Below are 18,372 nucleotides of genomic sequence, written 5' to 3'. Positions count from 1 at the left end.
CTCAGATAGACATCAAAGACAGAGGGAACCAGGAAGGAAGGACAGTAGGAAGCATCAATACTCTACTAGCACAGGTTATTAAGAATACCAAAGATAATATTGCATCTTCTAGAACTAGCTTCAATTGCTCAGTGTTTATAAAACTGGAAGAAAGCTATGCTGTGATAGTACAGTTACATTTTACTTTAGAATTCTAAAATATTTTATAACAATAATTATAATTTATAGAGTATTTACATACGTACATCATTGTATATTATTGTCAACACACTGTTATAGAAATACACCATATTAGATGTGTATATAGTCATGGTAAAGCCACACATACACACACGTAAGATGAATATACAATCAGATTCAGCTATTGCAACTCTGTGTTGAGAAAACCTCCGTCGGACATTCACATGTTCTCTAAAAGACGAGTTCAGGTGTATTGCTATTTGAAAAAACCCCAAAAGTCCAGCTCCTTCTCGCACAGTCGCCCACTGAACGTGCCTCATAAAACCAGAGTATTGCTTTGTGTAAATCTGCTCTCCTCTGAGGAGGAAAATCTGGGCACAGAGAAGAGAAAGCAGGGAGAGGGGGAGGGTTAAGGGGAGAGAGAGAAGGGTGCCGTGGCTCTCGGTCAGCAGGTGAGAACGTGTATGCAGCGGTCAAATCGAAGTGAATCCATCTGTGGGATCAGACAGGAGGCCCACTCTCACACAGACCCAAAAAACAGTGGGTGTGTGAGGAGAAATGTAAGTGTGGCGAGTGTGTCCAGCAGCTTCCTGCCTTTAGAAGTCAGAGAAAAGATCCTGAGGACCCAGATGGATGATGAAAGGAGCGATGGTTCGCGGCTGGTAGAAAGGATTGTCAATGAACAGACCACCTGCAGGGGGGTGGGGGAGCATTAGAGAGAGAGAGAGAACTGATTAGTGCAAGATCTGAGGATTTTTTTTCTTTTTTCTTTTAAAGCAACACCAAAGAGTTTTTAACATTTTAAGCTATTGCTTTCAAACAGTCCTCCGTAGCCTTCTGCTGACCAGAAACTGCACTAGGTTCACTAGTGCAGTGATTCCCAACCCTGGTTCTCAGGCCACACTGACCTGCATGTTCAGCACACCTGATTTACACAGGCTCCTCAGGAGGACACCAAGTGCTGCAGAGGCCTGATAAACAATCATTCATTTAAGGGTTGGGAAACACTGCCCTAGTGGGAGGTCTCTACTCTGCCTGCTTTACGGCAATTGCTGTTTACTGTGCTGGTAGCTATAAAGGCTAGCAGTTAGCTTTTTGGTTTCTGACTTTCAGTAAAAAGAGGCAGAAGAAAAAAAGAGTTTTGCTATATATATATTTTTTGCATTTTTTAGAGTTGGAAGTGAAGCAAAGCGCTAAAACCAGATTGAACATCGGCATGGCCTACACTTGTTTGAGGCAGCTAAAGGAGGTTACAAAATCACAGACTGATGGTGACCTGGCTTTATTGTAACTGGGCTTGTACGCAATATGTTTTTTCCACCAGTGTGGATCTTTTTACTTCATAGTGTATCTGATATCAGTTTGCTTGTGTTAACTCGTTGTCAGCAGCCTGCAGCAGGGTTGGTTAGAATAGTTGTAATTCCATGTACAACCAGTAGGGCAGAGGAGCTCCACCTCAATTCTCAAGTTCACTACAATTATATTCATGAAGAAAATCTGTTATCTAAAAACAAGCAGCTACTAGCTCATTTCACTTTTGTTTTTAGTTTACGTTAGCTATATATGTTCCTAACAACTTATTCTTTTCTTATTTTAGTTTCAGGTAGAAATAATTGAACAAAAATGCAGACTACAAGCTTCATGAATCCCACGATAAACAGAATTATTACAACCTTGTCTGGATTTCATTAAATGAAAAGCAACAGTATTTATTAGTAACATTCAAACTTCACTGTTCAGTAGCTTGAGATCGGTTTTTCATGGTGACTTGTGTTTTATTTCTAACCTGAAACATTTCTGATCAAACTGAGATCTGGTCTGCTGTCCTAAAGCAGAAGGAGATCTATTTAACATCAATCCTAAAAATGAACCATCAGTATAACAAATTTATGGTTTCACCTGACAGCTCTCTTGCCCAAAGGTACTGGTAACACTTTACGATAAAGGTCCCTTTAATAACATTACTCTTTGTATTTTTAAGCATTAATAAAATATTAAAGTATTAACATCTGCTCAACCATAGTATGTACTGCATTACTAAGCAGACCCCCGACCTAACCTTAAAGACACCTAATAGTTATCAATGCTGGGAACATTAACAAAGGACCCATTGTTTATTAATGCTTAATACCGCACTAAGTAACATTAATAATGGAAGAGCTATAAAGCACTAATGTTCAGCTGCTATACTAAACTAAGACTATAAAACAACTGAAATAACTTGAAATGGACAAAAATAAATAAATAAATAAATGTAACTAATGAAAATCAGACATTCTTTTTCCACGGTGGTTCAACAGGATACAGAAGGATACCCATAAAGTTTACACAACAAAAAATAAAAATAATAAAAGGATTATAGCGTTTCAGGTCATCTTTAACAACTCTAAAATCTCTCCGGTTAAGCCAGGACAAAAGCTCATTAATAATCTGAGTTTATCAGCTCAAACTGCGATAGAGTCCATGTTAAACACTCATTATACTCAGCTCGCAGAAAGGAAACAAGTTTTAACACGCGGCAGGAGAAATGAGTGTGTCACTTTGGAACTTCAGCCACAAAAGCTTAAAGAGATAAAAACTCTGGTGTTTATTTCAAATCACATCAAAAGAAGCAGAAGAAAATTAAAGAGCAGGTGGAAAATCATCTTCAGCCAAGACAGACTGAAGAAAAGTTAAGGTGAAGACAGATAAAACTGAGTGGAGCTTAACCAACCATTGGACAAGACTCTGGATCCTCTCATCCAATGGCTGCGCCTCACAGCCGTAATCATAGAGACGTCCTCAGAGGTTTATCTCTCGCTGGCTGGATGGAAAACACGTGATGTAGAGGCCAGCATGACCGTGCCTCTGCTGGCTCTGACCTTTGACTTTTCTGCTGAGCGCGTCCTTTATTCGCTCTGGTGCAGGGCCGTTTTAATGTCGGGTCGTCTCACCGCTAACGTTTCATAATGAGCACTGAGGACAAACTTATCCACCCAGACTTCTGTGGTTTAGGTTACAGGTCCAAGAGAGGAAATAAAAACATGAGCTAACACAACATGTGCAGCAATGATGCTGAAAAAATGAACCAGCAACTTCAAAACATTACGAGCAACATGCGCTTAGATGGATTCATGTCAATCAGACAGTTACAGGGTTAACCGTGTTTCTACATCTGCACCGATGCGCTCCCTCACATGATACAAACACTCTGTATGGTTTACGGCGTACTCCTGGTAGCTGCCAAAAATGAATCCACATGCCGCACAGAGGTAGCTTCATTTTGTGCAGCTGAACATGGGATCGAGGATCTCACAGGAGCGTTTTAAATTCACCTCTCGTCTTCAGGCTCTTTGCTCTAAATATCTATGAGCTGCAGGTCAAAGGGACGGCCTGAAAAGTGCTGACATTATATTCAGGAAGGTGGAATCCAGAACTGCATTTTCAGATTTAAATCATCACTGCAGAGAAGAACTAAAGGTTCCTGTTGAAATCAGATATACAACAGGCAGCGTTTGAGCTAAACTTTATTCTTTTTTCAGCATCATTGATTTCTTCCTGTACATCTTTCACACAGCTCACATTATTACTTTCTTTATACACAGAAAATGTGTGTCATGTGATCTATTGCAAAGAATATCCTCCTCTCAGCAAAGCATGAATAAAAGCTCCATATATAATTTAGACTCAAAGACTGAGGTAACACATTTCACAGTACACATCCTTCAAGTTTTTTAAAGAACCTGCAGATTTTAAAAAGTTTTTTAAACAGTTAGAAAACAAATGATCCTAGAAGTCTTCATCTTTTCCCCATCACTGAGAGTGTAGAAAAAAAAAGATAAACAAAAGTACAAAAAACCAAAACAAAATGTGTTTCCATTCTAGAAAACGAAACAAAAAGCTGTCTGCATTTGGTGTGTGTGTGTGTGTGTGTGTGTCCTGCGCTAAAAGAAGTAGTGGGGGACGGGGTAGGCGGGCACTTTCATGACAGGCAACAGAAGCATTCTCTTGGGTAAACCTAGAGGGGAGACATGAGAAGCTCTGCATGAGTGCTGGGCAGCAAAATAACCCAAAAGACTCTATGCACACAAACTATGTTCAACAAACACCTGGCAGCAGCAGAAAAGCATCCTCCCAGAGAGGGGGAGGAGGGAGCAGGCAGGATGCAGGAGGTGGCATTTGTGCAGTTTAATGGAAGGAAAAGAAATGAGTGAATGTCTTAAAAAGTGATTTTGCTGTAATTTTTAGTGAAATATGGCAACGTAAGAAGCTGCGTTTAAAGATCTTTCTCCATCTTTAAAGGTAAAATAGAAACCAAGCTCATAAAAGCAGCAAAATAAAGACAAACAGAAACATGCAGACACTAGTCGTTATTTAAAGGTGATCAACCCACAGCCACAGATCTTATACACCAATATGAGGAAGAAGAATAACATCAAAATGACCAAAGTACAAATTAAATCAAAGGTCTGTGCTGTAGCGTGATCCATCTGATGGGATATTTCATGTTTTAGGTTCTAATGTTTGCATTTAAGACAAAACAAAACGAGAAATGTTAAAAAACAATATAAATATTCTGGAGAATATCCCAGAGTAGTAACGTCTTTGTTCTCGTCTCTGGAGCAGGGTCAGATTGCCACTTTTAAAGAGGTACTTCACTCATATTTTTGACCCGTTTGCAGTGGTCTCTAGTAGGGATGATTGCCTTGTAAGTCGTACTCTGGGGAAAAAAGCTCCAGTGCACCTGTTTCAGTACGGAGAACTCAGCCAGAGGAGAAAGTTAGCCTGACCAGCCAGCCCCATGTTTCCAACAAGCATTGGAACTGGGAACTCTTCTGTTCAAATAAGCCCACCCCCAGAGAATTCTAAACGAGCCAATCAGCGCTGAGCAGCGTACGTCACACACCGCAATGCTCAGTTTCTCATAAACAACGAAGACTGAAGCGGAGTTTGCTGCGACTCTTTCCTCTGTTCTAAATGATATGGATACGTCTTTAAAACCACAACAAGAAGAAGCGCTAAAAGCCTTTCTTCTTTAAAAAGATGTTTGTGCCGTCGCCAGACGCCATTTTTCACCTCAGCTAAGGACATTCATTCACCTATTTATTTACTTTGTGCTTCAGCCATCAGCTGTAAAGCAAAACACTAAACATTATCTGAATCTTCACTAATTCCGTTAAAAACTGTGAATTCTAAGAAAATTAAACACCTTGAGCTAACTCAGCCTCCAGTTCACATAAACACAAACAAACTGAGCAGCGCTTGATACTCGGAGCTGTTGGGATTCTCGAGAGAGCGTCGCAAATGCCTGCTTGGAGCCTGGGTCCAGTTCCTCTGAGCACATAAGACCCTTTCAAACCCACGGATGAGGCACGGACACAGAGGCCTCTGAACACCTCGTGTGTACACAAACCAGACAAGGCCCAGTCTGTTGAGGTACATTCGACCATGTGAAACTGAGATGGACAGACCGGACTTTAACACCTTAAAGACTTGAGCCTGTAAACACCCTGAATGTGTTTTTGAAGCTCAGAGAGGACGTAACAAACCTGCACAGTTTCTGTTCAACTAATATGTGATTGTTTTAGGTAATGAGTCAGAGGCTTTTGGAAGAAAGTGTAAAAACCAAATCAAATAATTAAGCACAAAACTGATTTTGTTCGATTTTAAATCAGAGTTTGAGACAAAGGGCAGTCCAAAGTCAAAGTATTAAACATATAAGCATGGAGGAGCAATCCATGAAAGGTTAGAGGACAATTAGTCACATCGAGAGGTGAGCCAGCATTTTAAGGTTTGTATATTTTTCAAATCAAGTGTGAGAAAAGGCACAAAACCTGCAAAAACAGCTTCATAGAGAAGGGATTGCAGATGTAACAGAGTAAAAGTTACTGCAGACTCATTAATCTACCCAGGAATGGTTAGGACGGGAGGAAGGTCGCTCATGGGAAAAGGAAGGTGAAAGGATGAGGGGAGAAGCACGTACCGTATGCAGGAGCAGCTGCTGCGGCAGGGCTGTAGCCGTACGGTGTGCCAAAGCCTGTTGGGGAGAGGTTACAGGGTCTAATTCAATCCTGTACGGGTTTGATTTCAACATCTCTGTGTATTCAGTCTGAAACTCCACCGCAGCAGACAGATGCTGGTTCATTAAAGCCATCTGAGCAGATACTGCACTCCTTAAAATAATGAAACCAGGATAAACAGGATTTGTAGAGTAGGCTGCTCTACATTTACATGTGCTGCAGGATGCTGTGGGACATTTGGGATGTGTCCAAAACAGCTGCAGGAACAGATCAGATGTTTAATCATCTCAGAGAAATGAGCAAAGCATCTAAAACTTAAGTCTGAAGGAGAGATACAACTAAACATTGGCGGTTCTAGGGGCAGTGCCCTTTGATGGCCCACACACAGGAAAATCCTGGATCTGCCACTGTGACAAAAATATATTTAAGCCAACTGTCTCAAACAAATAACTACTTAAAATTAATTAATAGGTGCATTTATATTATCCTATGCACTCGTTCGTTAAACGTATTTACTACCTGGTGTGACGTATCCAGGTGCAGCGGCACTGACGAAAGCTCCTCTCGCTAGTGCTGCTCTCCCTCTTCCTCTCGCCACCTGTGCTGCTACAGCCGATGCTGCTGCGGCAGCGGCCAGAGCTCCTTTAGTCTGAACACAGAACACAGGTGTGTGTGTCAGATATCAAATACGGCTGACGCAGCACGTAAAGCACGGCCATGCGCCCGCATGTGTACATGCATGTCGACAAAAACCGAAAAGGTGTCGATAACAGCAAAGCACACATTGGTTCCTGATGAGTGGACAGGGTGGAGAAGTTTTGTTTACATAAAATCTTTTCTGACCCTCAAAGGCCACACATGAAAGATGGAGTGAAGGTTTGTCACTTTAGAGCGGGGTCGATGTTTCAAGTATGCGTAGTTTAAGTCTGTCTCCTCACCTGAGGTAAGATCTTCTTCTTCTTATTTGCCGCTGCGTTGGGACCAGAGAAGAGTTTTTCCAGAGCTGCTAGAGCGGCGCTGGCCTTTGCTACCTTTTTGTTGGGGCCTGCCCCACGAAACTTCTGCCCGTCAACCTCAACCTGACAAGCAAACACACAGAAAGTGTTGAATACTGATCCACATCCATACGAAAGGCCCATCTTCTCACTGTTTTACGCAACATCCTGCTGCATCTAAAGCAGCCTAGAAGGTGTTTATGTGCCATCAACTCAGGCAGAGGAGATTCTCTGAGCAGGACAGCTTGTTTAATAATGCCCTGCTGTCAGCCAGACCTGCTAATCACTCAGCTGAGCAATGGAGCGGCCAGGCGTGTTGGAAAACAGCACACCCCACAGAGAGCAGACCTGCCTCAGGAACCAAGCTGCTGGGTGATCAGCCTGCTTCTGATTGTGTGTTTTAGCCACTGTGTGTCGATGACTCCCTCTGGCTCGAGTACACATTTGTGTGACCAGACAGAAACAAACCCGCAGACATTCTCACCTCCATGACAAAGCGTTTGTCGTGGCTGCCGCCGCTCTCAGAGATCAGCTCATATTTGAGGCCCCGTCGCTTCTCGTTGAGCTCCATGACGGGATTCTTCCCGCTCGCTGTCAGTATGGGACCCTGAGTTCGCACCTGAGGGGGTAAAAAGTCCCTTCTTTAATGGGCTTTTGAGTGTTTTATTAGGAAAACTCACAGCTGGCGGGGAACTTGGGGGATGAAGTGTGAAATGCCAAAGAATGTCACTGGTGTGGAGTTAGCAGAACACGACAGCTGAGATCTAAGAACATCTTGGGTGTCTTTGCATAAAGCTGCTTACAATGAACACCTTTTAATTTAGAGCGCACTGATGATACTTGCTTCAGGGTGACATGTTTGAATATGTGAGCACACGTTTCCCGGTCCTCACCTCCAGCGTGTTGGAGCCGTCTGAGGAGTGAGTTGGGTTATTGCTAGAGTGTGAAGATGTCTCGCTCTTCCCCTCGCTGTCTGACTTCTCATCTGAGCTCATCGGGTCCAGATCTGAGTCGAAGCCTGTCGGGTAGCCCATCGCCTGGAGAACCTGGAAAAAGGATGATGAAGTTTTTCCAGTATGCAACCACTTATATATTTTCTTCTTCCGGCTCTTGGAGAGTACAGACGCTTTTTTCCTCCTCTCCTCCCCATCTTATCCCCAAGGCTCTGTGTGTCTTTGGGTGTACGGCGCTTCTACATTTTTTTCAGGAAACTGGAAATAATTAAAAATTGACCTGGTCAGCTGGTATCAACACGATTGACAAAATTTTCTCAACAATGAGAATGGGAGAAGGGGCTCCCGGGTGCCCCTCTGGGACAGATCCAGTTGGGCACATCATGGACTCCTGGAAACAGTGGAACCTGATCTGCTTATCTCAGCTGTCTGTAGAGGATTCTGAAGACGTCTGGATATTCGTGGTGTTGGTGTCAGGTTTCCTGCTTTTTCGCCTGGGAGGTTACCTGGCTTACCGGAAAATTAACGAGCTGTCGAGGAATACTGGCCCTTTCCCGGAGCTCAGGGATGGATTACACTGCGCTGTGAATGCACAGACTCATATAATTGTCGAGATGAGTCGTAAGCTTGGAACTTTGGCAGAGATTCAAGCATTGGCACAAAAGATGGATGCCATCAAGGAGCGAGTGGACGAATCAGCACAGATTGGGATAGATTAATTTACACCATTATTGGATTTTGAGAGGTTGAGGACCAGCAGAACTTTAAGACAGAGAAGAAATTATCTCTGTCTGGCCCCAAAACAAGTTCTTATCTGAATCTGGTGCCTGTGAGCCTGTGAGGCTGAAACGAATACCCCCACCCAGAAGAAATGTGGAATGCTGCAGTCGCCATGGCAACTCTGTCTCCCTATCTCAGCCTGGGCGGGACTGCAAGCGGTGAAGGCCGCTGAATTGTTCCAGGAGTCACTGTGCCCTCCAAACCCAACGACCTCTTCCCCCTGTCCAGACTGAGGTGACGAGCGCTGCTTATCGCGGCTGCATTTACCGACGTGTGGAGAGTCCCCAACCCTCCCACCCCACCTAGTGGACACTTATGTTGTGTAATGTCTGAAGTCTGTTGCATTCCTGTCTGAGGTGATTTTTGCATAGCAAAGCTGCCCTCCCTGTGGAGGGTAACTCTGAAGTGCCTTTTTTTTCCTCCACCTGACCCAATCCTCCTGTAAACCCTCTGATCTCAATTAAGGTAGCGCGACCCGGGTTGCGAATGACCACAGTCACCAATTCCTGTCATGTGTCTATGTCTATGTATGTATGTCTGATCTCAGAATTGTGTGTACTGAAACTCTAATTTCCCTCTGGGATTAATAAAGTATCTTTGAAATGAATTGAAAAACAACCAAAAACATTATAATGAAGGTCCAGTGAAATTACTTTGTTTTGATTTTAACAACTAAGAGCAAAAACAGGTCAATTTGACCAACATAATAGCACTTCTTAATCTCCAAGTACAGAAAAAAGTCAGAATGAAACATTTCTGAATCAAATGAGAGATTGTGTCACAGCTACTGAACCAGTCACTCGGTTGACCGTGTGTGAAAGGAAAGAGAGATGAAGAGGTGAAAACTCAGGAGAAAGGAAGTGAGCGAGACGGAGAAAAGAAAATAGGAAAAGACAAGCAGAAAGAGCCTTTTATGGGAACGGCGAGCGGATTATCGTTGCTCTGTGGACCACTTTGGGATTACAGATTTACCAACCTCAAAAACACACAGGAAGGAAAAACAAGAGGGGGGGGGGGGGGGGGGTTCAGGTGGTTGAACAATCTAAGCTGCCTTCTTCTTGTTTTAAAAATGTACTAGTATGAATATTTAGGTTTAAAATCTTCCTCCCTTACTCTTGTACCCAAGCTGTTACTACAGATGGTGAGCTAGCTTTATTCTGACAATAGCAGTGTAATCAGTCTTGTTAGTCTCAGTTACTTGTACAGTTGATCTTATTTTTTTTCTGTTTTTGAGTCACTGAGAGTGGCTTCAAAATGTCCAAAAGACCCTCTGTGTGGACAAAATGTCTACATTGACTGTGAGACAGTCCTCCAAACACTGGAGTATTTGTAAAGTCCCAGTTTCTCACAACAAAACATCAAGACATCATTGCTTCACCAAAGTCTGCATCTGTTTTTAAGACTGTTTTTAAGTCTGTGACCACCCAAGGGGTCTCCTCAAGATTGCAGGGGGTCCCCACAATTTTATCTGTGCTGAGGTTGTGAAGTTAACGAGATAATTTTTGTAAAAATTACATTTATAAAATCCCAATAACACACCCAACTGTATACCTGAAGCATTGTCTAAAAGTTATAACTCTGTAGAGTGTTTAATGAATCCCCTTTAATGTGTGTATGTGGGCAGAACAGTGATTAGGGGTCCTGGCTTGTCTTGGACGTGTGCAGGGGGGTCCTGAAGTATAAAAAACACTGATTTATATTACGAGAAGACAAAATCAAGGCTGTTATTTTAGCAGCACACAAACAAATCTGTTCAAACTGGAGTTAATGTGGAAAGATGGAATGAGACAAACATCCAAATGAAAGCTTGTTCCCTATTATAAAGTGAAGAGTTTAGTACTTGATACAAAGATGATATTTCATTCTTTCATTCAGACAACAATCATAAAAACAGAAATGTAGACAGGAGGACAGGCTTCCCTTCCCTGGTTTTCTACCTTGACGGCCACGTGGAGCTTGGCGGTCTTCTTGGAGGACCCAGATGCTTCATAATTGGTTCCGTCCAGGTCCACAGACATGGTGAAGACTGGAGCGTGGACGGGCCCTGACTGAGACAGCAGGCGGTACTGCAGCCCTGGTCGGATCTGGTTCAGGCGCATCAGGGCATTCATTGGCTGGTTGGAGTCTATGGCTTTACTGTCGAGGACTGAGAGGAGACGGGAGAGTTTGTGAGGGGTGATAGATTATTTACAGAATAAAGCAGCTTCTGTAATGATGACAAATGACCCGTGCTGGTGTAGTGTAACGTCCAGAAAAGGGTCATTTTTGACCTATATACTGACTTACATAGTGACCGGTCATCTACAGACATAATTCCACTATCTAGGTGGATTTTCTATTCTATCTTCTAGCACCCAGAAGATTCTGCAGTGCTTGTTGACAGTCCATGAAGACGAGATTGTCAAACTTATCTCAGACTGCTGGATTCCACACTCTGAATGAAAAGTGAACACATTACATCACCACACACTCCATCACATGCCATTATTCATAGCTTGTCATGTATAATCATTAGTTTAGGAAATAATAAAATTCCTTTTAACTATATACTTGACTCTGCCTGAATTAATACGAAGCGTGTTTTTGGTCCCTGAACAAGCAGAGAATCCTAAGCTCTTCTGGTTAAACATTCAAAGATCAATCAGGTTGATATTTCTTATTTATATGGAGTCATCACATCTTATTTGTCATAATTAAATATGCAGTCTTTATGCTGTAAAGTGTAACGCTACAGTAGCACCTTTCTGAGACAGAAGACTCCAAAGTGCTTTACTCTACAGCCACCCATTCACACACTGATGGTTATAAGCCAACTTTAGCCTCAACTGACAGAAGCGAGGTGCCACTGGTCCTTCTGTTTCTTGCCCAAAGACACAACGACTGCACTGATGGAGCCTGGGTTTAAACCCACAACCCACTGATTACAGGGCGAACTCCTAACCCCTGAGCCACCGTCGCCCCTAATGGGTTTCAGTCTGCTGAACAACGATGCCTCCATCTCTTCTTCCTCATTCAGCCCTTCTTTTTCTGTTTGTCAATATTCAGAAAGGTTTCTTTGCATCCATAAGATGTTGTTAATCTGCTTGTATAAAGAACGAGCTGGGGATGGTTGGGTGGCCTGCTAAAATGTTAGCAATCCATATTATCGATCTGCCGCCGGGGATGAAAGAAAGTAGAAAGCGGAAGACAAAGACATCAGAAAACACAGACAGGGCGAAAAGAAACAGAGCAACAAATAATGTCTTCCTCCACCTCAGCGAGTCACAGCCAATCAAATTACGTAAGATTATACATGAAAACATCCAACAACCTAGATTTTCAGCATGCACATGCGTCTTTACCAACACTTTTCTCATTTTTCAAACCTTTTCTAAGATTTCTCTTCATCTTCTTGATGAGGTCCTTGTCATCCATCGTCCCGTCTTCATACGGCCTCTTCAGACCTAAACCTGAAGGAGCAGGACACAGAATCATCTCTCATCAATCTGTTTAGGTGAGTTTATGCAGAGGCACAAAGGCACGACGGCAGCACGGGGAGGCAACGCCTCCAAAGTCAAACAAAATGAGAGCGAGAGGCAACGATGAGATGAGGACATGCAGACCAACACAGAAGATGCACAGCACCATCTCCTCTTCTGCCTTAATGGCAAACGCTCTGGCACTTTTCTGTGTCAGAGTCATGAAATCCCAAAGCTTCTGTGGGGTTTCCATTAGAATCACTTAGAAAAGGAGCCAGTTTTCCTCTGATACCAGCTAAAGCAGAAACCTAACGCACACATTTCACCATGGCTAGGGAGTCCTTGCTGTGACAAAAAAAATCATGAAGTTAAGAGTGTATTGTTGCTGAGTGGTCCTTCAGCTTTACTGATGCTGCAGAAAAACACCTAATTCAACAAGAAGGGTCACGTTGTCGAGTGACCCGAACATTGTGTCTTAACCCGGGTATTTTAAAGTATCTACGTGATAAAAAGAGGCAGACGGACAGACTGAAGTGAAAGAGAGACGAGGAGAGGGGGACGATGGATACACACCTTCTTTGTCAGACCAGGGGTATTTCTGTGATGGTTTATTTGAGGGAAGAGGCTCCATCTCTAAGACCTTGTAGATCTGTCCAAATGCCATGAGTCTGAGAGCGTGCTGTCGAATGCAAAAACACAACCAGGACAAGAAAAACAAAAGACAGCTGATAAAAAATAACAGATTTAACAGCAACAGGCTAAACATTAAACTTCACAATTAAATCCAGAGATTTAGCAGGGTGCTTCAGAGTTGATCATTCATTAATTCATCTCTGCTTCTATGTTTTGTTTCAGTTAAAAAATGAAGCCTAAAGTAAAAAAAAGTTTGGGAAGTTATTTTTAGACATGGCAGACCTACTTTTTACAGCATGCTAGTCTTCCAGACTGAGAAACACCCTCGGTGTGATTTAAGCACAATCGTAAAACATTTGACTTATTTTAACTTCGCTAGATTTATCACTGACTTTCTCTGACGAGCTGCTTCATATTCTGATCATCTCATCATTGGTTTCTTGGTGTAAAAGCACCACTCTAACCTTTTCCATAACGTTCATTCCTGCTGCATCTGTCTGACGCGCTCTAATTTAACCTCTGTCCCTCTGACACCTCCCTGGTGAAAGGCTTGGTTTGTTCTGATTAACAAGTTGGCCCGGTGAAAATGAGGAAGCGTTGATTATGTTTGGTGTCTATGATTATCGGAGGAGTCTGCTGAGAGCTGCTAATGAAACCTCACAGGTCCACGTCTAAACCAGAAGTAAAAGGAAAAGGCTGGTGTCTTGAGTTCTCACGCCACATCCGCCATGTTTTGCTTTTAGCCAAGACATATAAAATTCAGCAAAAGCAGGTTTTCTGAGCAGATTACAGCAGACTGGAAGGCAGCTGCTTTGGCTAGTTAAGCAAATGTGCTAAAAATTGACAAGTAAAAGAAGAAAATGTGAAAGACACAGAAGACCTACATGTGAATAAAAATATAACAGTCTTCTTAAAAGAGGTAAAGATGCTCTTTTCCAGAACCAAGCAGGTGACAATTGTGAGTTTAGGCTTGAATACTCGAGCTTATGCTCTGCTGCTCATGTTCCAAAAAGATAACATGTTTATTTGAGACATTTTTATAAACACGAGTGGATTACAAAACTGTATTCAAGAAGGGAAAAGTAAGTTTTTATTCATATCTAAGACAAATGATCACCCGATCAACTGATGGGCGTGTTAAAGACCGTCCTTGATCTTAAGAGATGAGATCAGACGGTGCACAAGGGCTGTGCTAAATTAAACCCATTAGAGGCAGAAGGTGTTGGATATTCATGATGCTTGGTGTAGCTCATTGACGGAGCAGCTCCTATCTGCTGGTGTATCTGCCTCAATACAATTATCCCCATTGACATTCCAGCCTCGTTCAGCCTGCCTTCAAAGGAAATGGACGGCAGGATTCACTAAGCCATGCAGCTCAGAGGCTGCCCTGCTCGGCCGAGTGTATGTGTGTGTGAGAAGACAGGCCTGAGAGCCAGTGTCAGAGCGTACACACACACGCATGCACGCACGTACACAAACGCACACACGCACGCACGCACGCACGCACGTAACCACTGTCCTGAGGGTGTCAGAGATGGATTTATGGCTCGCAATGGCAATAGTTTCCCACACCAATCTTTAAAATGCAACACCACACAGCTCTTTGTGGAGGACATGCACGAACACAGCTTAAAAGTGTGTGTGTGTGTGTGTGTGTGTGTGTGTGTGTGTGTGTGTGTGTGTGTGTGTGTGTGTGTGTGTGTGTGTGTGTGTGTATGTGTGTGTGTGTGTGGTGCTGAGGTCTTTCTTTCTGGTAATTGTCATGTTGCTTATTTATTTTCAGTGTGACAGCTCAGGGTGAGGATTGGATAACAGCACTGTCTCTAAAAGCTGTATAGTGTGTGTGTGTGTAGGTGTGTGTGTGTGTGTGTGTGTGTGTGTACCTGTGCACTAAAGGTGATGCCCTCAGCCTGCTGGTGGCTCATGCTGGCTAGAGTATCTGTGGGCTCTTTCTCACATGGGTCGTGCAGACCTGGACCACCTAGAAAAGGAGGGATGTTACAGAAGGTAAAACATTATTTCACAAAGTCACCTCTGTTCTGACACTAGCCTTCATTTATGTGGCATGTGAATAATCCCTGATAGTAAAACATAAGCTGTTAGTTATTTTGTTTTCTCGGTTCTTATACACTAAGAGGAGATGTACCAAACACCGCCAGCTTTAACCTGGAGAGACTGAAACTGAGCTTTCTGCAGACATTTCCTTAGAGGATGCACACCATGTTGTAGAGCCGTGCCTAATTAAACCCCTCTCACAATGATGACCTGCCTCAGACAGCTGCTCTCTGCAAGGTCATTGACAATGCCTCGACCTTCGTGGCTCAGAAATGTGCCAGACCGTTTGCTCATCTACCCAGCGCCGAACACATTCACTATCGGAGAACACGCACAACGACACCCATGCAGATTGTTCAACTCTAAAACCTTGGTTTGGTACCTGGGAGCAGGATGCCTGAGGCCAGACACTCAATGACACGGCGCAGAGCTTCTCCCGCCCCGAGAGGTCTGTTGCAGGTAGCGATGGCCTTCTCACAAATGAGCTCCAACGGCTGCAAAAATAAGAACGCATCACAAAATACAGAAGGGGTGCAAGGATAGTTAAAGGTCTTGACTGCTGGTATAAGCTAATAATACCAGTAAATACAAAACCCACTAATCTGCCTATCAATAACATTATCACAACACTGGGTGGGTCAGCAGGTAATCAGAGGGTTGCCAGTTCAATACCAGCTCATTTGTTCTACTTCTGTCAGATGCCATGAACACCACCTGAGCATGGACGAGTGAGTGAATGAATACTGGACTCATGTAAAGGGATTTGGGTGCTATATCAATCTAATGTCATTACTAAAAATGCAAATAACTGATGCAATCAGTTAGTTACGTTTAACTTTGGTTATTGGGCCTTTAAGGCTGAACAGTACGCTTGAAAATCAAAATGAACAGACAACGTCACAAAGTGCAATCAGACTTGATTAATAGTAAAAAAAACAGATGTATTAAAGCAGCAGGCTAAAAATATCATGCAATCACTAATCAAATACACTAACATGTTACCAATATGTCTTTTTTAACCTCAGGTTTTACCTATTTATTATATCTAATGTTCATAAAACTATTCTGTTAGACATTCCACCTTAAACTGTGGAACATCTGATATGTTTCAGCATCTTTTGATATCAGAACTTGTTTATTAGCTTTAGTGCTTTAAGTTTGGGCCTCTGGCATTTCTTCAACAATAAAATTGTGCTGCTTCTAATCTTTTGGTTCTTCAATAGCGATGCAGCCAACATTCACGCCAGTGGTAACAGAAGTTTCTTGTGCTAATTTTTACATTTAAGCGAAGCAGGGAGGACAAAAAGTCTGTTCAATGTTTCTCCTGTTTTCTGCTTTGTTTGCTGTAAAGCACCTTGTTTGTGTTGCAGAGTAAACACAGCTTGACTGACTGAACCAATCTACAGATATTCACAGCAGCTGAACCATTTCTCATCGTTTAAACAATTAGACATAATCATGTTTAAAAGACTCACCCATCCTTTGAGAGGTTCCCAGACAGGGTGTCTATTGCACATGTCTCTAAGTATCCTGAGGACAATTACACAGGACTTAAGTCCGTTCACTCGAGCCTGGGAGATGGAGGGATGAGGAGGAAAAGATGGAGGAAGGTGGGAAGGAAAAAAAATCAAGCAGAAAGAAAAACAAACTGAGCACAGGAGGAGAAACGTATTTTGAAAACACAAACTGATTGAATGAGACGCCTTCAGCCCACCAACAGGACATATTCATGTAGAAGTGTTTGTTTTTTTTCAGTATGGTGGAAGATAGATGGGTAGGGGTATGGGAGGAGAATCAGAGGGAAGGTCTGACATACTATAAAAAGCAGGCAGGTTCACACAATGGCCCAAAAGAAAAACAAGTATAAACTATTGCTTTTGTAGCCTTACGACACATTTGAATTTCATTTTTAATCTAATTCTTTATCAAAAAATATCAAAAATGTTTGAGTTGTTCACAGGGATCACCACATGATGAGCACACAGCGGCTCCATCCTCTCAGGACGAATCGTCAGGCTACAATAAGCATCGGGCACAAAGACAGGAAGTGAGTGGGTGCCGACCTGAAACCATTTGGCGTGTCGCAGCGCTGCCAGGGCCAACAGACATCTGTGTCTATCCAGCACCTCCCCCTCCTCCTCCTCCTCAGCCTCCACTCTCTGCGCAGCAGCACCCAACACTGCCACAAAACAACAACAACCCGATATAGAGAAGGTAAAACACACACACATCATGTCTGAGTGTGTGTGTTTGAAGATTTGCATGTGTGTGAATGTACACAGATATGCTTTGAAAGTGCGCATGAAAGCATACATACACACACGCAAATATACACACGTGCATGAATATATTGTTTTGTACATACAAGGTGCTTTTCATGCCATAAAGTTGAACTCTCCTGTGGGAAAGTGCTCACTCTCTGTACAGTTCACAGATCTGTGATGAATGCTGGTCACAATTTCAATGGGCTCATTCGTTTATCTGCATCAAACATCGATGCCCCGGGTCCAGGTGCTGGAGCGGTTTGCATTCATCCAGGTACAGACAAATCCGTGAAACGGAGAGCGACAAGTGTCACGAGAAAAGAAGCAACTTTGTGGGATGGAGGGCTCCCCACAGACAAACACTAAACAAATACCTAAGGAGCGGTTGATTTACTGTGAGGTGGGCACTGCGGGGGCCGGTGCCCAGCAAAGGTAAATCAATCTCTCCTTTATGTATTTGAAGAGAATTTTGATCCAGACTGCACCAGGCAGGAGTCAAAACAGCAGCTCGTGTGTTCATCTGGATTACTTAAGTGCACTTGATTTCAGAGGATAATAAAAACAGAGGAACACAAAACAACCTCTTAGAGCGAAACAGATTCAAGCGCTCCTAAAGTGCAGCTAAAAAATGTACTTAAAAAAAATTAAAATTAAAAACTGATCTGAGAGAAGCACAACACAAGAGGGATGAAGGCAGGGTTTAGTCAGAGTAGTGTGATGGGTACAAGTGTGTAATTGTATGTTTATTTGAGTGCGCTCGTGCTGCTCCAGCTTTTCTACTACACACTCGGGGTGGCTTCAGCAGGGCAGCTAGACCCAAACACGGCCCTGTAGGAAGGACTCGGGTAACACGGAGAAGCCACACGAGCCGTTTGGGTTTCTAGAAACACATCCACAGAGATATTTCACTCGTTGCTTCAAAAAATTATTTATTTTGATATGTTTTTTTTTTTAATATGGAGGCTGTTTACATTTCAGATTAATTTTATGTGCAGCATCAGAAGAACGCCTATCTGATCTTATCCAATCCTTTTCTCGTTTATAGCAGATGGTCC

The 18,372-nt window shown here is 42.9% G+C and overlaps 1 protein-coding gene across 5 annotated transcripts in view; it reads right to left on the bottom strand.

Moving 5' to 3' along the window:
* Positions 1–549: 549 nt before the first annotated feature.
* Positions 550–18,372, bottom strand: part of strbp (spermatid perinuclear RNA binding protein) — a 141,879-nt gene continuing 124,056 nt past the window's right edge. For 4 of the 5 annotated variants that reach the window (XM_070552278.1, XM_070552277.1, XM_070552279.1 and 1 more), the window contains exons 7-19: positions 17,117–17,232; positions 16,529–16,624; positions 15,436–15,547; positions 14,882–14,979; positions 12,939–13,044; positions 12,273–12,356; positions 10,845–11,053; positions 8,068–8,220; positions 7,659–7,793; positions 7,118–7,258; positions 6,699–6,828; positions 6,143–6,196; positions 550–871 (exon numbers count right to left, since the gene is read on the bottom strand). In XM_070552278.1, coding sequence (XP_070408379.1) covers positions 777–871; positions 6,143–6,196; positions 6,699–6,828; positions 7,118–7,258; positions 7,659–7,793; positions 8,068–8,220; positions 10,845–11,053; positions 12,273–12,356; positions 12,939–13,044; positions 14,882–14,979; positions 15,436–15,547; positions 16,529–16,624; positions 17,117–17,232 — 1,529 coding nt within the window. In that variant the 3' untranslated portion in view covers positions 550–776. Of the gene's footprint in view, positions 872–3,669; positions 4,178–6,142; positions 6,197–6,698; positions 6,829–7,117; positions 7,259–7,658; positions 7,794–8,067; positions 8,221–10,844; positions 11,054–12,272; positions 12,357–12,938; positions 13,045–14,881; positions 14,980–15,435; positions 15,548–16,528; positions 16,625–17,116; positions 17,233–18,372 lie in introns of those variants that run through there. The other variant, XM_070552281.1, reaches the window with a different exon arrangement.

The sequence above is a fragment of the Nothobranchius furzeri genome, chromosome 6 (genome assembly GCF_043380555.1).
Source record: "Nothobranchius furzeri strain GRZ-AD chromosome 6, NfurGRZ-RIMD1, whole genome shotgun sequence".
In the NCBI taxonomy this organism is placed as follows: Eukaryota; Metazoa; Chordata; class Actinopteri; order Cyprinodontiformes; family Nothobranchiidae; genus Nothobranchius; species Nothobranchius furzeri.
This window is presented reverse-complemented; position numbering and strand designations above follow the sequence as displayed.